The sequence below is a fragment of the Marmota flaviventris genome, chromosome 19 (genome assembly GCF_047511675.1).
Source record: "Marmota flaviventris isolate mMarFla1 chromosome 19, mMarFla1.hap1, whole genome shotgun sequence".
Classification (NCBI taxonomy): Eukaryota; Metazoa; Chordata; class Mammalia; order Rodentia; family Sciuridae; genus Marmota; species Marmota flaviventris.
Window position 1 is genome coordinate 38,773,013 of NC_092516.1, and position 22,844 is coordinate 38,795,856.

Here is a 22,844-nt window from a genome sequence, read left to right on the forward strand (position 1 = left end):
GTTGGAAGTTATCCTAATTTTACTTATTAAAACATAACAGTTGTGATGCTGGTAATTCAGTAAGTCAAAGAGAAATCATAATGTGCATCCTTTAAGTGAAATGGTGAGCTGGGCACTGTGGCACACACGTGTAATCCCAGAGACTCCAGAGGCTGAGGTAGGAGCATCACAAGTTCAAGGCCATCCTGGGCAATTTAGTGAAACCCTGTGTCAAAAAAGGGGCTGGGGGCTGGGAAAGTGTCTCAGTGGTAGAGCATCCCTGAGTCTAATCCCCAGGATAAGAAGAAGAAGAAGGAGGAGGAGGAGGAGGAGGAGGAGGAGGAGGAGGGGGGAGGAGGAGGGGGGGGGAGGAGGAGGAGAAGAAGAAAGAAAAAAGATACACATATATTTTTCTGAGAAGCAAATATTGGTCATATTTTTTTCTAAGTACCGAAAGGACATATTGACCAACAAATTTATTGTGGACAGCCATGTTTCAATAAGCTATTGAGAGATGGTAAGCACATTTGCCTGTTATTGCAGCATATTGTTATAATTGTTCTATCTTATTATTTGCTATTACTGGTATCTCTTCTGGTGCCTCATTTATGAATTAAGCTTTATCACATACATGGGGGGAAACATGTTTAGGGTTTAGGATTGGCATTACCCCTGGTTTCAGGCATCTGCTGGGGGTCCTGGAACATATCCCCAAGGGTAAGGGGACTCCTGGCCTCCATCTGCTCAGTCATAGAACAAATTGGCCTTTCCACTGGGTGACAAGTTAGGGCAGAGTAGGGTGACTGTGTGAGGGCACACCATGACATTCTTCACCATGTCTACAAGTTTGCATTAGCTCAAATCCAGCTAAAACCAGTACTTTCTAATGACAGTAGCCTGGTCTCCAGGGGTTATTTATGCCACCCGCGGGAGCTGAGTAACTGCCAATTATTACTGAAGGGGAGAAGGTAAAGAACTTAAGCGTGTTTTATGCCTTTACCCTGAAGGAGGACATCAGGCAAATGGGAAGGGATGGGTCCCCGTGAGCAGGACGTTCAATCTCAATGTGTTGTGTACCCAGCTCATGAAGGCTGAATCCCGCCAACGCTGATCCCTGGATTCACAGGGTTAGGAAGGCGCAGCGCTGTCACAGGGCTCTGCTCCCAAAGCGACAGAGGCATAATTACTCATTTACCTTGTTCGTGCCTGTTTTTATTGAGCTCCATTCTCCTCGTTCCTGGGTCTGTTTACATCTTGTAAAAGCTACATTGCTGGGTTCTTTACGCACCTACTTAGTTGTCCTGCCATCCTCTGTCCTCATCCCTCCTTGGACTTAACAGGAATGGATCTCCATCCCAGGGGTTCTAATGACTGTTCTGAGCCAGCTGATGGGAGGCGCTTGGCATGCCCTGCCAACCACAAATGATGTGATACCCAGGCAGCACTGCGCTATTGAGCTCTCCGGGTTCCCAGAGAGAAGACGGGAGTTAAGCATGGCGAGGGAGGGCCCAGGGCAGGCAAGAGGTCTGACAGGACGGCTGCTGAGCAGGATGGGGAGTGTGTTGAGCCACATGAATCCAAATGGCCTCATCACCCGACCTCGTGACCTGGATCTGCTAACAGGCCCTTAGACAGAGGAACTCTGGATGGAGAACAGGACGAAGAACCGGATGCAGTCCAACTCTCCATTGCTGACAGTGACAGCCCTCATATGTTTCAGGCCTCTCCAGGGGTGGCTGCACACAGAGAGGACAGCAGTCACGTCACCCTGTCAAACTTCATGCTTGTGGTGCTCTGTCGCTTCACACTCACAGCCGGTGGGCAAAGGTTTTCAGCAGGTCCTGTGCTGCCCTCTCTGGAGGAGCATAAAAGGCCTAGAGATATTGGAAGGGAAGGGCTTGGCTCTTTCTCATGGGAGCCCAGGAAGGACTGGGCTCAGCCCTTGGTCCACTTGCTCATCTAAAGGAAGTGGCACAGGTGCTGGGCATGGTGATGCATGCCTGCGGTCCCGGCTGGCTACTCAGGAGGCTGAGGCAGGAGGATCGCTTGAGCCCAAGAGTTCAAGGGCCCCTAGGCAGCACAGGGAGACCCATCTCAAAAACAAAGCAAAACAAAAAAAAAAGTAGTACAGGATGACAGATTCTGTTATTCTTCAGCTCAACTCAGAGCCCTTAGGACCAAATTCCTAACTGAAGCCGGGGGAGATGGGAAAGCACCTCCTTTGTGACACCCCTACCCGCCACAGTTGGTTTGATCTCATGCTTCAGCAGCAAGATTGCCAGCGGCTGCTAAAAGTGGACCAGTGTCCTGTGAGTGCCACTGTGCTCACAGGACAGAGTCTTTTCACAGATCTGCTGGACATCCAGGTGGACCCTGACGCGTGGAAGACATAGCACTGGCCTCCCTAAGCAAGGGTGTCTTCTGCCTGACAGAGTCCAAGTGCTGGCCAGCTGAACACTTGCCAAGAGCTACAGAGGAATTAGAGAAGCTGCTGTCAAGCACTGGGCTTTGCCTCTGCTCGGCCAGCAGTGGACAGCTGAGGAGGGGGGAGGAGCTGGGGGAGGAGAGCAGAGCAACTGAAAGGAGTCTGTTGCTCCTTTCTGCCTGTGACCCAGACACCCACTGGCCAGGGCCTGCTAATTTATTGCCACAATTAGCGTCTGCTTTTGTAGTTACAGTCATTGGCAGAGAGGACACGGGAGTCCTTTCCAAAGCCCAGTCAAGGGAGCCACCACGCTGTGGGATGAGGGCTGGCAGGGGCTGCTGCCTAGGAGGTCTGCACCTGCCTCCTGCTGCCCTCCCTTATGGGCACAAGCTCACTCCTCCCCTTCCAGCAGAACTCTCTAGATCTAACCATAGTGCTTTTGGAACAGCCAAACCAACCTGGCTCTGGCTGGCCTGGGGTTTGACTCTCAGCAGCGGAAAGATGATTCGTGGGCCAGAGAGAACACGGTGTGTGTAAGCAATCCTGAGATGAACTGAGTCACTCAGAGAAACCTGAAGATGGGACCCTTCATTTGAAAGTCTGACTCTAGAATAAACTGTTGGGCATTTCATTTCCCTCAAAGACTAATGCTAGTGCTCACAGCAGGGGTGCTGACCAGCCATCCTTGCCTGGCTCACTGCAGAGCCTGGAAATCTTTGGAGGACCCCCATCCTCTCTATGCTGCTCATTACCCATCCTGCCCCACACAATTCCTGGGAACAGCTTCCCCAGCTACGCCAGAAACATGTCTTCCTTCCTGCAGATCTCTTCTGTCAGCTGTCTCCCAAACTCTCCCACCTGCGCTAGGCACTGCTTTGATCTAAGCTGCCTTTACTTTTTATTTTTCTTCAACATACATGTTCTCATTCTCCAGGCCGCTTAGAAGCTATAATCCTTTGCTCCCCCCACTCAGCCCAGCATTCAGCAAAGCGCCTTGCTTGAAGCAGGTATTCCCCAAGCCTTGCAAACTCCATGGAACCGCCTCCCAGGGCCCAGAGGGCAAGGTGCACCTGAAGACTGTGGAGTGAGCGCCACCATTAGGTGTGGCAGCCAGATTTAATAAGTCCTTCTCCTCTGGGCGGGAGGCATGAGAATCGATTCTCTCTCAATTTCAAACTAATATTGGTGGAGAAAAGAAACAATGTTGCAATCCTAGCCAATATGCATAGATTAAAATAATGAACACTCCTAGCAGCCAACCAGTGGGAGTTATTCCACGAAAACTCTGCTGCTGCATCAGAATGGAGCTACCAGGGCCCAGGGCTTCAATATTTAATGTAGACATTGGAAGGGTAGCAGAGGGGCCTGGCCGGGAACACACATGGAGTCACTGGGAAATGGGATGAATATTACTTATTCAGAACCCACCCGGGATCCAAAACAAAGTTGGGAACAAACTGAGGACTTCACATTGTGATTCTTTATCCCATGTCCTCAGGGAGGGGCGCCTGGAATCCTGAAGCAGGGACCAGCAGAGCTCAGAAGAGAAACGCATTGGAAACCAAGAATGACATTTTTTTGTTTTGTTTTGTTTGGGTTCAGGGCTGGGGATGCAACCCAGGGACTCGCACATACTAGGCAAGCATTGGACCACTGAGCTACACCCCAGCCCTTTTAAAATTTTTATTTTGAGACAAGGTCTCACTAAATTTCGAGGCTGGCTTTGAACTTGTGATCCTTCTCCTCCAAGCAGCTGGGATTTCAGGCTTGCACCCCCATGCCCAGCTAAGAATGATATTTTTGATGTGTCAATGTTGTAAATCATATAGTGTGAGTATAATCACTTGGTGGAAAAAGGCTAAAAGCTTCCCAAGCCATGGCAAGAGTATCTGCCTGTCACTTACAAAGGCAAAAGGGGTGGCCACAAATATCCCAAGTTGGTCCAAAATGATTTTCCTATTTCTCCCAATAAATGCAGCACAGAGATTTAAATTTAAAACAAAGTGCCATTTCCTACCTTCCCATTTCAGATAATCATCGGCACATCAACCACACGGATCACATTCTGCATGTCAACAGTTCTGTGAACCAAGAGGTTTGCAGCCGCCTCACTGGGGTTTAGAGTTTCAGGTGAATGCTGACAGCTCACAGCGTGCTTTCATGTCTACTTAGAAAAGTATGGAAGAAAATCAGGAAGAATCCAATCTCATGCCCATTATGCCATTTGTCGCCCTGGCTGCTCTACTCTAAGACAACAGCTGGGTGTGTTTTCAACCCTAGGCCTTAAAAATAAGTAAAAATGATGTTTTCTCTCAGACAAAGGCCACTGTGCTGTTCACCTGTTCACATCAAAATCATCTGAGATTGACAGAAGGTGAGACCCCACTTCCTCTGATGACAGTATCTTTGAAAGTTAAGAATCCAGCAGAGGTGCCACACTGCTAACTAGACTGGATTTTTTAGATTTTCCAGTTTTTTCACTCAGGTGCAATTTACTGCCAAGCTCCTAGATAGCCCTACATGTCTCCTGCTTGTCCTCAATTGTCACTGACTCCTGAGATATACCAGCCACAGCTCAGTCTGCAAGGGACCAAGTGTCTTTTCTGGAGGCCTCTGACTCTGACCACCTATGGGGCCAGAGGTTCTCTTGGGCAGAGAGCGTTTGGATCTGTCTCATAGATCAGGGAGCCAGGTGCACATGGAAAGTGTGTGATACCTGAGGGTAAAGGAAATCTACACACAGTCTCGGCTGCTTGGCGTCAATAAAGGAATTCTTCCAAGGGAGGTTAAAAAACTTCTTGTGAAGGTTAGTGTCTTTACCACATTCTCAATGCCAGATCATTTTTCTCTTTTCTCATTCTGTGTTTGCATTTCAAGTTACAAGCAGAAATCTGTACGGACAATCATTCACAACAGACAGACACAGGTCCTGCATTGCTGGGAACCCGAGAGGCATTAAACAAAGGGTTTTCCAAGACAGGTCTTTTCTGACAATATTTAGAAAGATATTGAAATACAAGTCCTTGCACTGGCTTATTATCAAAAGATGGAGTGAGCGGGTGTCACGTGACCCCGATTCTGCCATAAAAGGGGTCCCATATGCTGGATAACATCACAGCACAAAATTAAGAGATGGAACAAGAGTATGTTAGGTCATCTCTATTCTGTTCAGCTGCTTCCCACTCGCTTGGGAACCTGGGCAGTTTATTTTTTATTCCACGGGGCTTACTTACAAATGTATCATGAGGCAAATCATACTCTGCATCTCCTGTAGTTTATCTTATAATTATTTTCTGGAATTAAAAACTCTAGCTGTCTTTGTGTCTATGAAATATTTATGCTCTGCATCACATGTCCGGGGCAATCCAGAGTTTGATTTCTGTTGGCAGTTTTTACTCCAAGTATCATGTCCCCCTTAGTGACTGTCAGATTCACTGCGCTGGAGCCCAGGACTGTAGCGGAGGAACGCATCCAGCAGAAAACGAAGGACTTCTACAGCCCACTCGCCCAGCAGGAAGCAAGACTCTGTTCATTAGGAAGCAAGTGCTTCAGGAAGGATTCCAGGAGGAACATGAAGCTGAGCAGTTTATGGTCTCCCTACATTCATTATGAGCTATAATCTGCAAGCACATAGGCAGCCACTCAGAATTTAAAGTGACATACTGCTTCATTTTGAGGCTGCCTGAGACACTTCTGGTCTTATTGTTCTCCCCCAAGTCCTTGTGGTAAAGCCCTGATGCCACCTATTTTTGCCACTTAAAGTGCATCAGCATCACGTACACTTATTGTCCTCAGGGGCCTTATAGTCTAATTCCAAGAAAGTGTCACCAAGACAGAGCAGATGCCATGACCCAGAATGAAAGGAACATATTCCACCATTGACCCCTCCTTCAGCCCTAATCTGACCTTGACTGCCACCCTACGTGGTTAATCATTTTTCATGTTCAACAAGTATTGCCAGTCCTCCCCTTCTGGGCACACACTAGGACTAGGACCATGTGCCAGTGGCCATTGAGCTGTGAGTAGAAGCCACTGTGAAAGCTGAGGCCTCTAGAGCCAAGGCTGCCAGCAGTGCTCTCTGAGCAGCGTTTCCACCATCCCAGGCACTGGAGGGAGGCACGAGCAGAGTTGAGCAAGAACAGAGCATGGGCATTTCCAGCCACGGAATCTTTGATGCTGGGATCACACAGAGTAACCCAGCCCGTCCTGGGCACTATATCACTAAGGAAATGACTTTCCCTGAAGTCATAAAAACCTTCTGGCCAAACTTCTTAAGGGTTTTCAGTTCTCCTCTCTCATGATTTCAGCAGAGTATTGTCCACTTTGGTCACTTACCTGCTGGTCACCCCCCCCACGACAGTCACCCGCCTCCTTTCCTTGTCTCTTAGGATTCTCTTCTGTCTCCTCTTCCTCCCACCCTCCCCTGCAGACGTCCTCAGGCTCAGTTCTGACTGTCTTAATCTCTTTCTAGAGACTTCATCTGTTGTTTTGGTTTTAAAGATTATCCCAATTCTAGTTCTGTGTCTTTCCTATTCTTACAACTTCTTCAAAATCCAACATGGCCTCAGACAGACCTACATTATCTTGTTAACATGGCCCGCTGTCACCTCCCTAGCCTTGCCAGTTCTGTTCTCCAAGCCTGAATCTGGGCTTTCCCCACTCTCGGTCCCTCATGCCCCACAGACGAGAAGTTCTGCTGACTTGTTTCCTAACTGCTCCCTGAACCCCTGCCCCACCTTCAACCTCCACCTCACTGGTTTCCTCAGCAACATGGACTACATTAACAGTCAGCTCCTCCAAACCTGCCCCAAACATCCTGCAATTCACTCTGATTTCTCTCCCCAAACGTCAGTCTTACAGACCACGTTATTGAACAACAATCTGTCTCCAAAACCAATCAATCAAATGAGCTCAGACTTCTCTGCTTCACATTCTAGGTCTCAACTTTATCTAGGTATCTTGATCTCAAAATTTGCACTTTATTTTTTAATCTTTTTATCTCTCCATCCCTGAACTGCCAACTCACTACTGATATAGACAACTATATTTTGTTATTCCGGCATTCCTGTCCCTCTTCCTCCCATCCCCCATCCACCAAGCCCTCCTTCATCTATCAGTGGCACTATACTTCAAAGCACTACCTCCCCGCTGTATTATGTGATTCTAGCAGGGCCAACATCAGTGTCCACATCAAATTGACTGAAGAGTACTGTGACATTACATCCTTTCTCAGGAGAGTCCCAGTTTATGTCTATTGTTCCACCCAAAGCATCAATGGCATCCAATTTTCATTCTTGAAGTGTCTCAGATAGGCTCCTGAGTAGTCACTCCAAACATGACTCAAGAAAACATAAAAGAGTCCCTTGTGGACTTGACACAGACTTTGGGGGAGATGCTCAGAGGCGAGGATACCAAAGGACCTCACTGAAGTTCTTGGATCCAAGTGCATCTGAAATTTAGGAGCCAGTATTCCCCTTTTGGAAAATTCTGTTTTGAGTTGGGTTCTTGTCACTTGTCATCAGGAGTCCAGGCTGATATAACCTTGGCTTCAGCAGTCTCCCCCAGTTCCCTTACCTAGTCCAATTTCCATCTTTGAGGCCCACCAGATCATCCTCCTTTGTGAAACCTTAGATACTCTGTCCAACGTTACCAGGCCTGCTCTGGGAAGTTACTCTCTGAATTCATGATGACAGTCTCTGCCCTGCGACCTGATAAGCATAGTGTTTACTTATAGTGGCACCCTCTCCTCCACAAAAAAAAAATCTGAACTGGGCTTCTCCAGAAATCTTCACCATGGCTGATTTTAGGACTGTCAGCAAAAGAGTCTCTACAAAAGAGTTTAATGTAGATAAGCTTCCTATTTTCATGTTGCCCTATTTTATTTGCTACTAGCCTGCAAGAAATTGTCACTCCAGGTTCTGGACATCCCCTTGCTAGTTTTTCACAAACATTTATCCAGTAGAGTAGTCTGTAGAAATGTGTAAACAAGGCCTCTGGCATTGAGCTGGGCTTCACAGAGATGTCTACATTTCTAAGATAAGAGAAGTTACCAATTGGGCTCCAGAGTAACAGCCGGCAGGGGGAGGAAAGAAAGGGGAGAAGAAGCTCTCCACTTCTCAGGTGTTGTCCTTGAAGAGTTAACTTGCCCAGAACAGTGAAAGAAACAACTGCTTTTATGTGAACTTGTGCAGACTGTGAACTACTGAGCCCCTCCACTTACATGCTGGGTATAAAATTCTAAAACTACCTCAACTTGGGGTTCAGGGGATTGATTGATTACAGCAAAAGCTGTGCCCTCTGAGCCTGGCTGCAGCCAAATAAATCTATTTCCTGCTGTCTTCAGTGCCTTGTCTCGTCTGTCCCTACAACATACTTACTGTCCAAGACTGTAAGCTCCTAGGAAGAAACAGGGATGCAGCATTATCTTGTTTCTTGAGGCCTAATGGGGTGTGCACAGCAAGTACCCAATAAAATATTTGTGAAGGATATGAATTATAAAAGTAAAAGCAATATTGACCATGCATCCAAAGCAGAAAAGTGGCAGTGGGCAGTCTCTCCTGTTTATCCAAGCTGGATGGGGACAAACATCCAACTTTCCTTAGGTGTGCAGCTATGCCTGACACCCAGCTATGTTCCCACCTCATCCTCACTCTCCACCTCATTTCAGTCTGACTCCTGCTTTCCCCTCTAAGATTATTCTCCAGGTACTGGTCACCTCCCTGCCTAAATCCAACAGACCCTATCCATCCTCATCTCACTCTGGGCAGTTCATTGATTTTCCTTCTAGAAAGCACTTTTCCTTGACTTTCACTCCCTTCTTATTTCCCTCCTAAGTTCTTTAGTGGATCATTCTCCATTGCCGGGCTGGTTCATCTTCCTTTGATCTTTGAATATTGGTTTTCCCATGGCTTTGTGCCTGGACTGTTCTCCATAAGCACCCCTTTCCCTAAGAAATCTCATCAATACTTAAGCGCACAGTCATATATTTATGTTGATGATTTTTTACTATTTCCTGAAGCTAGACCTCTCATCCTAGTTACACACTCATGTAACCAATTGTTGGCTAACCTTCCACATCTCATAGCTGGTATGTACTAAGCTGAAATAACCTTTCTTCACTACACATTAAGAATCCTTCTGACTGCAAATACTAGAAAACACCACCCTGGATGCCTTGGACAACATGAACATGTTTATCTCCTGTTAAAGAGGCAACCACCGTTGTTTAGCACTCAACAATGTCATCAGCAACCTAGGTCCTTCCTTCTTGCTCTGCCACATCAGCAACTTGATTTGGCTCTAGCTTAGTCAGCCCTCAGATCAGCAAGAGAGTGAGAAACTGATGTGACTCCATTTTTGAGAAACCAGCTTATACCTCAAAGCCTGTCCTAAGGAAAGGGGCGTGACCCTTGTCCTGGGAAAAACCCACAGAGCACTCCTAAGCACATACCCATCCTGCTGAGTTGTTTGTCTGCAAATAACAGGAGACATCTGAGGCACCAGGTGTCCCTGACTCAGTTAGGCTAGGTGAAGACCCATAGCAACCCCCTAGCAACCACCAATCAGCATGAAAAAGGGAAAATAACCTGAGATGCCAGATGACCCCCAGTAGTTTATGGTGGTTGATAACATGTTGGGAAACCATGTAGTTTAGGATGTACACCCCTCGTGGCCTAAACCAATCAGTTCAAAGGAATTCCCCCTCTTGTACTAACCAATCACTGCCACCCAACTTGTTCCCGCCAGTGAATGTGCTAATCAATGTTAAGAGTTGTTGTTTGATTTTCCTGCAGCATGGAATGATTTGCTGTGTGATGTTGTGAGGCATAGAGTATCCCCCCCAAAACTTATAATATCTCACTGAACAAAGGACCAGTACTCACTCCCTGGAACCCCTGAGTCCAGAACAGTTGTGAGTCCAGGCTCGAGCTTGCAATAAAGACTCTTGTATGCTTGCATTGGATTCAGTTCCTGGAAGTCTATTGGGGTCCTATGAATCTGGCATTACAAGAGCTAAAATTTCCAAGTGCGTGTAGAAGAGGGCCATGTCCTGATGGGTATTATTTTTTAAGAAGGACATCTCTTTCCAGAAGCCTCATGCCACAGAGACAGGACCACATGTTCCCAGGATGCTGGTCCCGAGCCCACTGCTAATCAATCAACCATATATGTTAAATGAAGTGTCCTTCCACACACACACACACACACACACACACACACACACAGTTTTAACAATGGGCTCAGGGAGACATGACTGTATTTCCTCAGAGTATTGCTGAGTCACTCCTCAGCTCTTCTGTTTGCTGGGTCTTTATAGAATGCAACTTCTAAGAAGGAACCATATCTATACATCTATACAAACACAGATATATATATGTGGTGTGTGTGTGTGTGTGCACATATATATTTGTATTTGTCGAGAGGACAGGATACAATGTAGGAAGCCTGGCGAAATGCTGAAATCCGGACTCCAGGCGGGCGTTCGCCATTTCCAGCTTTCTTCCCCAGAATTCGGTATCACTGCCAAGCCATGCCAGCTGGAAACGGAGGCTTAGGCGCCACCGACGATCTGCCGAACCCAGGTTCCCGAGGCCGACCTGGCCACCGCCCGCAACTAGGCCCCAGACCCAGCTGCGCCCGCCGCCTCACGGTGACTCAGCCGCGCACCGCTAGACGCGGCGAGACTGTTCGAGAAGGAAGGCGGAGAGCGGGGAGTGCGCCGGCCAATGGGGTTGCCCCGATGGCCGCTGACGTCGTCGTAGCGCGGCGGGATTGGCTGGCCCGCGAGTGACGTCGTCAGGGCGCGCCGGGAACGCCCGGGCTGGGCGGCTCACGGTCGCGGCAGCTGCGGATAAATGGACACGATTGTGGGGCGCGGCGATGTTGTTCTCCGGGTGGAAGCCGATGGGCCTTGGGCACCCTGGAGTGTTTCCCGGTGTTATCCTTCTTGCTACCTTGATCCTCCTGGCTGGCCACGGACAACGTCACCGTTTTTCTGTCTCCGCCATCACCTACTGGCCCCAGCTGCCCTGATCCCCGACGAGATCCAGGTACCGGGATGGGCCAGTAAGGGGTCGGGGCCTGCCCGGGGTACATAGGGGGCTGGGCCAGAGCCCGAGTGGGGTTCCTAAACCAACCCTCCAGCGGTGCTTGCGTTTCCTTTTTGTCAGCCCCAGCCAGGAGGAACAAGGCTTCACAGCACAGTGATCCCCTCCTCCCCCGTCCAGGCATCCTCAGACCAGTGCAGTGATCAAAAATAAATCATTTTGGAATCGAGATCGGGTTCTGATCACGAGTCTGAATAACGGCAACAAAAAATCCTGGGACACCTGGTCTGTGTTCACTGTGTCAAGCCCATCGGTAAAGGATGAGCAAAATCAACACGAACGTGCCCTTGGGAACTGTAGTGGTTTGGGAAGGAAGAATAGAGGGCGTTTCACCTAGATAGGAGTTGGCAAGAGTGTTAGAGATAACCCTTTAGAGAATATGGCATTTTAAACAGAGGTCCCAAAGGGCTGAGCAGGGACAAGAACCTTCCAGGCACAGGACAGCTTAAGAGGGGGCTCCAGGAGAGTGGAGAGAGCTGATGGTAAAATCTGGAAGAATATCCTGGTAATTTGAATTCTGGGAGGGACAAGAGCTGTGAGAAGTTGGGTGGATGCAGGTCATGGAAGGGTCCTCTGGACCCCTTTGTAGACTTAAGTCCTCTCTCCTGTGCAGCAACTTCATGGTTATCTACCTGTTTTTCATGGTGAGTTAAGGGCTGGTACCCTGATCAACTCTGGGCTAGTTATGTCATTAAGGAATAAGCTCAAAGTAAAAGTCAATGCATCAGGGAGAGAAAGGGAGACAAGGGACAGAGTTAAATCTTCTCTGGATAGTGTAGTCAGCTAATGTGATTTAGTACCTAGTAACAGAGTTTTGTTTATGTCAACAAGTATATTCAGTAAGTGAAATTGTGACTTAAAGTCTATCAGGACTGTAATTTTCCCGGCAGCTGTGTGCATTGAACATGAGAAGCTCCTTTCAGCATGAATTGAAAGGTGGTTTAGTGAAAACCCAAAGTCTGGTGAGCTTCATAAACTAGGGATTAAAAGGACTAAAAAGCACCCTGTCTCTGCTCATGGGGTTGGTTCTGAGGCTGGTATTGGTGCTAAAACTCCAGTTTTTCTTTTAGCTGAAAGTCAACAAGAATTTGTGATACTTCAGTCTTGCGCAAGGGCCCAGGATGACTTGGACATTTAGTGCTCCCTAAGAGGATGTCTATTTGCTTTTAGTAGCTGACCTTATAAATCCTGGAGACTAACTAAAAGCCTTCATTTCTCTCCTAATTTCTGATTCTCCTAGGTGATTGACTGCATTTTTAACACTTTTCATAATGGAGTTTCCTGATTTGGGGAAGCATTGTTCAGAAAAGACTTGCAAGCAACTAGGTAAGCACTTTTAAGAGCTTATTTTTTAATAGAAAATGGTATTTTGTTGGCTGTTTTGTGTGTCTTGTTTTGTTTTTGTTTTTTGAGATGGGGGTCTTGCTTTGTTGCCCAGACTGACCTCATACTTGCCATCCTCTACATCAGTCTTGCAAATAGCTGGAATTACAGGTGTGCCCCATGGCCCCTCTTGATTACTTGATAATTCTTTATGGCTTATCGGTATTGGGACTCTAGCAAGGTGTAGGTTCTATTCAACATTATTACTGAGTATCTTTATATGCCAGCATCAAGTGGATATAAGTTTGCTGCTAAAATAACTGTGATGCCCTGGACTAGGCTGCGCAGGCCTGCAATTTCAGTGGCTCAGGAGGTTGAAGCAGGAAGGTCACAAGTTCAAAGCCAGCCTCAGCAACTTAGTGAGACCCCGCCTTAAAATAAAAACCAAAAAAGGACTAGAGATGTGGCTCAGTGGTTAAGTACCCCTGGGTTTAATCCCTGGTACCAAAAAATAAAATAATTGTGATGCCGCTTGAAATGGGATCTCTCTTAAAAGAGCCTGATAGATCCTTAAATGTCATTTGATGTTGTTAAATGCAAAACTCTAAAGTTGTTTTCTCACGTGATAGCTTATAGATATATTTATGTCATAGGCACGAAACTCTTAATGTAGGTAAGTACCTGCTTACTATGAGCTATAATTATTTTGTTCTAATCCTTAGAAGTCTTTACCATTTTGTTTATATTTTTTAGATTTTCTTCCACTAAAGTGTGATGCATGTAACCAAGATTTCTGTAAAGATCATTTTACCTATGCTGGCCATAAGTGTCCTTTTGCATTCAAGAAGGTAATTCATCACACTCTGTTCAGAAGGTTCTAATCTGTACTGTCTAAAGCTTCACTGTCCATTATAGCAGACACTAGCTACAGGTGGCCACTTAAGGAAAATTAAATAAAGTTTAAAATCAGTTAACTGCACCAGCCATATTTCAAGTGTTCAGTGACCACATGTGGCCTGTGACCTCTGTATTGAACAGCACAGGTAAGGAGTGTTTCCAGTATGACAGAAAGTTCTGCTGGACAGTACAGCTCTAAAGTTTCTGAGATTTTATTTTTTAGGACTTTTGGAATCAAATTGTTGTGGCTGTGAACCACAGACTATAAACAAGGTTAAAATAAATGCAAGGATGGTGTTTGTCTAGGCATAGGGTAGGTTTGCAAATCAGGAGATAAGTTGATTAGCAACCAACCCAGTGCCCCCTCAAGGTAGGAGGACTTGGCTTTTAAAGGAGGAAGAGGGACAGTGAGATGAGGTGAAATAACCTGTTGTGAATAATTTCCATTTAGCCCTACTGGCTACACAAGTTGTTTGGAATAGATTTAGATGGATGCTGAATCTTTTTGTGCATAAAGTTCTACTAGATTGGTTGCAAGGGGGTCATCAGTAGGTGATAAGTCTTTTGGTATAGTTGGAATGTCAGTAGGAGCCCTGTGGTTGGAAGCCATCACAGTCCGTCTTGAAAGCATGTTCTTCCCATATGGTGTCTTTTTTTTGTGCCTGGGAGGCAGACTGCAGTGCTCTATCTGATCTTGGAGGCTTCAGGGAAACTTTCCTCCCTCTTGGCCCAGCTGCAGCTGCCTTAACTTTTATACACACAACCTCATTTTCAGAGCCCACTTTTCACCTTAAAGTTCGTGGTTCCTTTGATCCATTGCACCAAGAGAACACAGCTATGTTTTCATGGGCATAGGGGCTGTTTCAGAGCTTGACGTGCAGTCTAATCAGGAAGGTGTGAAAGGTGCTTATTCATCTGGGCTCCTGCAGCCTTCTTATATTTTTAGGTGTTTCAAATAGTACACGATAGAAACTCACAGTCATCTGTGGGCTTCGGACTTCTGAGTTTGGCTTTTCAGGTGGTTTCCAGCCTGTGGTCACTTTGTTTCTGGGTGGTTAACAGTTGGTTTCAGTGAACTCTGCCACTTCACCCTGGTGGCAGATGGAGTGTGGGTAACTTAGAATCACCTGCTTTGAACAGGATTGGCCCCTCCGCCCTCTCTGGGTCATCAAGGCCGGTGGGAGAGTGACTCACCTCCTGTGTTTACCAGGCCCTGATGACTAGACCAGCTATCCTGTTCATGTGTCAACTGGGTCTTCCCAGGTCCCCCTGTGGGAGGAGTCTGGCTGACAGTCACCTGGTAATGCCAGCAGACTTGCCAACTGAGGAACACCTGAGACTTTCAGCTCCACCCACAGACTGCAAGCCCCGAAGTTTGATTATTGCCACCTGTCTGATGTAACTGCCACCTCATTTTTCTCATGATCCATTCCCTCAATTCCTGTCCTGGCTCAGGGTTTTTTGGTTTTTGTTTTTTTTTTTGGTATTGGGGATTTAACACAGGAGTACTTTACCATTGAGCCACACATCCCCAGCCCTTTTTATTTATTTGTTAATTTTTTTGGTACTGGGGTTTGAACCCAGGGCTGCTTAACCATGGAGCCATGTCCCCAGCCCAAAGTTGCTCAGAGCCTTGCTAAATTGGTGAGACTAGCTTTGAACTTGTGATCCTCCTGCTTCAGCCTCCTAGGCTGCTGGGATATAGGTGTGTCACCACACCCAATTGCTCTTTTTATTTTTTATTTTTAGACGGGTTCTCACTAAGTTGCTTAGGGCTGTGCTAAATTGCTGAGGCTGGCCTCCAACTTGGGATCCTCCTGCCTCGGTCTCCTGAGTCACTAGAATTACAGGTGTGCTCCACCATGCCTGACCTGGTTTAGGGTTTAACCATCCTGGGCAATCAGCTGCTGGATGCATTCCTCCAGATCCCTTGCTGCCTTGGGCTTGCAATCAGCAATGGTGATTATGGGTCGAGCATTCTGCCTCAGTGTGTGTCCTCTATTCACTGATGAGGACATGTAAAGCTATGTGGGAAGGCTTTACAAAGGATCACAGAAGTGGTGCACACCTGAAGTGAGCTGGAAGATCTTTTGCTTAGTGTTTTCTCCTATCATCTCTGCTCTGAAGATGTAGGGCAGGTCCTCTCACGGGGACGTGCTGGACACACAGCCTTGCTGTCCTGAGACCCCATTTGATCTCCCCAGCTTCCTCCCTGATCCTCTTACTCAGGGAGGATTCTTTCCACAGTTGGTTGATAGTCCTTTGTTTGGATTCAACTCGACTCCCCAGGAGGCAGCTGGCCCTCTGGCTCCAGGGCTGCCTGTTAACCTGCTGTCCAGCAGTGCCCGGTTCTCAGTAGTGGTCAGGATGCCAGTTAGTTGCTCTGCTTGTGCTTCACCTTTTCCTTGTGTGGATCTCAGCTGTTATCTCACATTCTTTATCTTTAGGATGTCAAGGTCCCTGTGTGTCCACTTTGCAATGTCCCCATCCCTGTAAAAAGGGGAGAGATACCAGATGTGGTGGTGGGAGAGCACATTGACAGAGACTGTGCGTATCATCCTGGGAAGAAGAAAGAGAAGGTAAGGACAAGTTTTGGGTCAGTCTGTGACATGAGAATGTTGGTTTTTCCTTAAGGGGAAGATCAGTTTTCCAACTGTGAAAAATTAGTCCTCATGATTTATGTGCAACATAAATCCCTTAGTGATAAATGATTGTTTTCTTGTGTTGTGAATGCCCTGAGTTTTGAGTTATGGAAATAGTTCCTAAACACAAGGGCTTCTAGGTTAGAGCCTTCTTCACTTACAGGAATAAACTAGAGTTTCTGATGAGGAGTTAATGAGTAGAACCACTCAGTTAATGTAATTATTGCACATTTATTTTCTAAGCTCCTAGGAGCAGGTAAAAGGTTATAAAATTCAGACATTCAGTGTTTTAATTGTTTACGGTGTTGGGGATGAAACCTAGGACTTTGCACTGCTAGGCAAGCTTTACCACTGAGCCATGTCCCCAGCTCTAGACATTGTGTTCTTGGTTTGGTAGCATCAGTATTTTTATTGAAGCTTTTTATCTGCTCCCTTAGGGGAAGTGTGTGGGAATGACAGCAGGCCCTGTTCCCCGGGCAGGTGTTCACGTTCACAGGTCCTGCTTGCTTATATGTGCTAACTGCTTTTTCTGCTCATGACTGTTCCACCCGGACCTGTCTTGCTTGCTCTTTAGTTTTATCTGTTATCTGTGTACTGCATTGTATACTGAGGATGTAGCCCTTATCTGCTCTTCTGTCATTTGTGCACACATTTCCTTCTGGCTCTGTCCTCCCAGTGCAGTTGGAGGTGCTTGGGTGGCGTCTAGGCCTCTGTTATTTGGACGACAACAGCCCTGAGAGCCCACGTGCTGAGCTTTTCCCCTCCCTGACCCTCTGGGGGCCAGTTTCCACCCTGACCCAGTTTTTCCCCAGCATCTTGAAGGATCTTCTCTATGCTGGGTACAGAGTGGACCCTCCCACTGGAAACTCCATCCCCATGGTTCTGGAATGTTCTTTTGGTCTCTGGTTTCCATTCTCTCCTTTCTTCTGTCTGGATTCCTGGTACTTTGGCGCAGGAGCCCTGATAGGTTCCTCCTGTTGGATCTGTCCTTAGACTGTGCTTCCTTACCTGCCCTTTCTGCGTGTCACAGTAAGTGTTCTCAAGTGTCTGCTCTGGAGCAGGCTGCTCAGAAAGTTCAGAATGGACTCAGCCTTCATCTTGGGCATCTTCCTGGTCCACTCCCTCAGGAAGCCCCTGAGGTCCAAGTCTTTCAGTTTTTCTTTGGGCTAATGGGATTCCCCAGCGGTGTCCCTCGAGTTGCCTGGAGGATGTGCTCATGGCCTCCAGAGTCCTAGGAGCCCAGGGTCTGAGTGGCACCTCAACCTACTATTGCTCTCCCCTCCTTCCCTGTCCTCCTCCCCATGCTGCACTCCCCAGGCCCCCAGCCCCCCTCAACCCTCGTCTGTGGGAGAGGTTGTAGGGTCTGCTTCTAAACAGGCCCACAGCCACTGTGTTGTGGTCCCACTGCCCCAGTTCCTGGGGTTTTGTCCCATGAGTAGGGTTTCTCCATGGTCTCCTCCTAGCTGACAGCTGATCTTTTCTTCCTGCCAAATCTGTCACTACTTTCTTTGCTCTTGTGGGTTTATCCCTTTCCGAAAACCTCTCTGTCAATTCTCTAGTATTTCAGGAAGGGCAGAACCAACCTCTGTAGGGATCTGCTCCTTCGCCAGGGAGGGGGTGAAGAGGCTGGCTTCATTGAGCCTTCTCCAGGCTGCCTGACCCCTGGACTGCAGGCCACCCCCCAGTCTGGGCTGGCTGGCTGTATACCTTTCCTCCCCAGGAGGCTCATTCAGGTGGTTTTCATGCACCTGCTTTCTTGGGTGCATGGCCCCACCCTGTTTTGCTGTTCTCCAAATAAGTATTTTCTTCTAGGTGTGTCTTCTAGGGAAATGATTGGCATTTGTCTCACTTTAATCAGTTTCTAGGTATAGACCCTGATTTGTAGTTAACAACTGTGTAAAACAGTACATTTCACTAAATACCTCACAATTACACTATCATAAGTATATGTAAAGCCCTTTAGCTCTTGCTTACTGTTTTCAATTTTAAACACAAAGAAATGGAATTTGCATTCCTTTGTCTTCACACAAAACCCTGTATATGGAAGCAGAAGCATGTTGCGGCCCCGTTCCTCTCCTGGTCACTCCCCTGTGGCTGTGCACCCACTGCAGGCCTCATCTCCACCCCACCGACCTCTCCCAAATCGGGAAAGGAGCTCAGAATTACCCCCCCCCCGTCTCCCCCGCCCCTCCTGCACTGGCACTGCTGTGCCTGCCTTTGCAGATGGGACCTCTACAGGTGCCTGCTGCATGGCCCTCAAGCTGCCTGCCTGCCCCTCTTTACCAGAGGCTGCTCTCAGGCTGCTGGAATCCTCCCCTTCAGTTACCTTCTTAATTCACAGGCAGTCAAAAGTATTAACACTTGTCCCTCCTTTAAAAATAAACACAGTGATCAGTAGGTGTGGAGGATATAGGCATTCCACCCAGGCCCCTGGTGGGGACAGCCTCTGCTGACCCAGTGCTCCCAAGAGCAGTTGCTTGGCCTCCTTTCCTCCTTTGGTCTTTTCTTCCTAGTCTTCTGGGGACAGCTTCTGGCCATCTTCACCTGATCCCCAGTTTTGCCAATTCCTTAATCTATGTTTGTCTTTCCACCTGACACTAAGGTGTCTCCCTAGGACCTGGGTGTCTTCATCCACGTGGCCGAGACCTGTTTCTAGTTGAGTGCGTGGTGCTGCTGGGGGCTGTTGAAGCCCTGCTCACAGAATTGCTTTTCTCTCCCAGGTCTTCACGTACCGATGCTCAAAAGAAGGATGTAAAAAGAAGGAGATGGTGCCGCTGGCTTGTGCACAGTGCCAAGGCAGCTTCTGCATTCAGCACAGACACCCGCTGGACCACAGCTGCAGAGCCAGGTGAGGAGAGGCACCTGGGCGAGGCAGGAGGAAAACCAGCTTGAACCCTGGGGTGGAGTGGGGGACAAGTTGCTGAGCTGAAGCATCCATTGTACACTTGGGGGCTGTGATAAAATTGGATCCTAGTTAAAGTAGGAAGCTAGCTACATTAGTTTCTTGTGACTTTGTGGCCTCAACAATAGGAGTTTATTCTTTTCACCTGTCTGGAGGCTGGAAGGCCAAAATAGAGATGGGCACGCCAGCTCTGGCTGAGGGCAGAGGGCTGATCTGTTCCAGGCCTCCCCCAGCTTCTCTTGATTTGCCGCAGTCTCTGGTGAGCCTAGACATGGGGATGCATCACTGAGATCTCTTGTCTTCCTGGGGTGTTCCCCTGTGAGCAGCTGGGTCCCGTCTTCCACTTTTTGTGAGGAGGTCATGTGGACCCACTCTTTCAGCCTCTCCTGAACTTGCTCACCTTGTGAAGACCCTGTCTCTGAATGAGGTCACATTCTGAGGCCCCAGGGGTTAGGGCTTCAGCAGGTGTTTGGGGGACACTGTTCACCCCATAGTGCTAGCACCTTTCTCCACAGCAGCCTTGGGCCGCACTTGCTGTTGAATGAAAGGGGAGTGTTGTTGCTCTCCGTTGCGCTCCAGTGCTCCCTGTGTTGTCCATGCCTGAGCCTGGTGAACGAGAAGGGCTGAACACATGTCTCACCTCTCCCTAGGTGCTCAGCAACCAGTGCTTCTGAGTCTAAGCCGTCCTCCAGTTGGCTGGCCCAGCGACTCAGGTCAGTATGTTTATCTTGGGTGTGGTTCTATGTCGAATAGTTGTAGTACAACTACAGCCAACCCTGTGACCTGGCATGCTTCCCCAGGAAGGTGAACTTGAGTCCCAAGTTATAAGCACAGTCCCTTCTAGGTCACAGCAGGCCATAGCATAACTGCTTCTGGGACATCTTACTTGGGATCCAAGACTCTTTTGAAAGATCAACCACTTTGAGGTAATCAGGAGGCATATAATATAGTCGGTTCTTTCTGTTCTCTTCTAGGTGGAAAACCAAATGACAACACGCGAGTATCTGGTGTTGGCGCTGCACCTGAAATCATTCCATATACAGTTAACTTTGTAGATGACTAATGTACTCGTATCTTTTTTCATCCCAGGTCAAGCAGTCAAACTTTATTAAACATTTCCAATAAAGCATTCAAATTGTTTGGCAAAATAAACAATCAGAGAGAGATTGATGCTCCAAGGCAGGTTATGTCACCACAGCAACAAAATTTGGTGACTTCAAAAGCGAGATCTGAGTAAGCTGTATTGTATGGGCAGTGAACTGGTTCAAGATCCAGTCTTTGGAAAGTTTCCAGCATGTAAACGACAGACAGCTGACCATAAGTCTGGGTCTTGCCCGTGTGGCTTCTGTAAAGAGGTGTCTGTCTGGACCTAGGAAGCAGGATACATTATTAAGGGTCCTTGTCCAGATGGCCCTCAGTCCATGAGAGAATGTATCTGGGCCGGACTGGTCTTGAGGGAGAGCATGCTGTCTGCCACAGCTGACTTCTTAAACCAGATGATACCTAGCCTGTAGACGGCTTATTTGTACCTGGGTTTGCTGTCAACTGCAAGAAAAAAGTCATAAAATGCTAGCAGTGTCTGGTATTGAAGTGATAGAAACTTCCAGAAGCAATTTAAAACCATGATGCAGGCAGAGGGCTTCTTTGAGTACTGGAGGTTATAGGGGCTAGTTTTATGATTTTGAGGCGGAAGGAGCTAAACTTTTAAGCTTAAGAACCACCCAGTTCAGTTGTTAGAAAACCTTGATGTATGTTGTGTATGTGAACCGATTTTGTAACTGCAGATTTGGCTGGGGGTGGGGGGTAGAGGTTTAATGCACAGTCTTGCACATGCTAAGCATGTGCTGTAGAATTAAGTCTTGTGAAATCTAAATACAAATCACTGTTGAAAACTCAATGTTCACATTAAGGTGTATCCAGATTGAGAACCAAAGCACACCAGGATTTGAAGACAATATTAAAATGTAACTGTAATTTTAAAAACATTGTTTACATGTTGAAATGATGTCTTAGGTATGATTGATTAATAAAACATGAAGATTAATTTCATCTGTTTTTGATTTGTTTGAGGCTACTTGAAATTTAAAAACTTAGGTAGGTGGCTTGTGTTACACTGCCATTGGACAGTGCTATTCCTGAGCATCCAAACTAAAGACAAAACATTACAGATACAAGAACAGAGGACACAGAGACAAATCCACATAAATATAGTCATGTCATACTAGACAAAGGTGCCAAAAACATTCACTGGAGAAAAGATAGCCTATCCAACAAATGGTGCTGGCCAAACTGGAAATCCATATGTAATAAGATGAAATTAAACCTCTCTCTCTCACCCTGCACAAAAATCAACTCTAAGTTTGAAGATGTGATGAGAAAATCATACACTGCTAGTGGGACTGCAAGTTGGTGTAACCTCTATGGAAAGCAGAATGGAGATTCCTCAGAAAATTGGGAATGGAACCACCATTTGATCCAGCTATCCCACTCCTTGGTTTATACCCAAAGGACTTAAAACCAGCATACTGCAGTGACACAGCCACATCAATGTTTTAGCAGCTCAATTCACAATAGCTAAACTGTGGAACCAATCTAGGTGTCCCTCAATAGACGAATGGATAAAGAAAATGTGGTATATATATATACTCAGTGGAATATTACTCAGCTTTAAATAAGAGTAAAATTATGGCATTTGCCAGTAAATGGTTGGAGTTGGAGAATATCATGCTAAGCAAAATAAGCCAATCCCACAAAACCAAAGGCCAAACGTTTTCTCTAATATGTGGATGCTAATTCACAATAAGGCGGGGGCCACTAGGGAACAATAGTGTTACCTTAGATTAGGTAGAGGGAATTGATGGGAGAGAAGAGGAAGGGATGTGGGGATAGGAAAGATCGTAGAATGAAACAGACATTATTACTGTATGTATATGTATGTGACTAAATGACCAATATGATTCTGTAACATGTACACTCGGAAAAATGGGGAATTATAGGCCCATCTATGTATGATATATCAAAATGCATAAATGCATTCTACTTTCATGTATAACTAATTAAAACAAATTTTAAAAATTAAAAAACATTACAGGTGGGCTGGGGATGTGGCTCAAGTGGTAGTGTGCTTGCCTGGCATGCACAGGGCACTGGGTTCGATCCTCAGCACCACATAAAAATAAAGATGTTGTGTCCACCGAAAACTAAAAAAAAATAAATATTAAAAAATTCTCTCTCAAAAAAAAAAAAATTACAGGTACAGCATCCCTATTCTAAAATCTGAAATGCTCCAAAATTCAGAGTTTTTTGGAGGTTGAACTCAGGGACTCTCAACCACTGAGCCATATCCCCAGCCCTATTTTGTATTTTATTTAGAGACAGGGTCTCACTGAGTTGCTTAGCACCTCACCATTGCTGGGGCTGGCTTTGAACTCAAGATACTCCTCTCTTAGCCTCCTGAGATGCTGGAATTACAGGTGTGTGCCACCACTCCCAGCAAAAATCCAGAGCTTTTTGAAGGCCGACATGACACTGCAAAAGGAATTTTCTACATGTGACCTCATATGACAGGT

General features: G+C 46.8%; 1 protein-coding gene across 1 annotated transcript; it reads left to right on the plus strand.

The window, feature by feature from the left end:
• Positions 1-11,217: 11,217 nt before the first annotated feature.
• Positions 11,218-21,324, plus strand: Zfand2a (zinc finger AN1-type containing 2A). The gene is made up of 7 exons (XM_027922793.2): positions 11,218-11,454; positions 12,752-12,837; positions 13,588-13,682; positions 16,179-16,310; positions 19,094-19,221; positions 19,926-19,988; positions 20,250-21,324. Exons 2-7 carry the CDS (start codon positions 12,783-12,785, stop codon positions 20,263-20,265), a joined length of 489 nt encoding a protein of 162 aa, XP_027778594.1. The 5' UTR covers positions 11,218-11,454; positions 12,752-12,782; the 3' UTR covers positions 20,266-21,324.
• Positions 21,325-22,844: the final 1,520 nt, after the last annotated feature.

What these genes read in the sequence shown, in the direction of transcription:
- Zfand2a (XM_027922793.2), top strand. Translation starts at nt 12,783, where the DNA reads ATGGAGTTTCCTGATTTGGGGAAGCATTGTTCAGAAAAGACTTGCAAG. An exon ending in GTCCTTTTGCATTCAAGAAG is followed by an intron (nt 13,683 to 16,178) that starts GTAATTCATCAC and finishes CTTTATCTTTAG; the next exon opens with GATGTCAAGGTCCCTGTGTG. An exon ending in CTGGGAAGAAGAAAGAGAAG is followed by an intron (nt 16,311 to 19,093) that starts GTAAGGACAAGT and finishes TTTCTCTCCCAG; the next exon opens with GTCTTCACGTACCGATGCTC.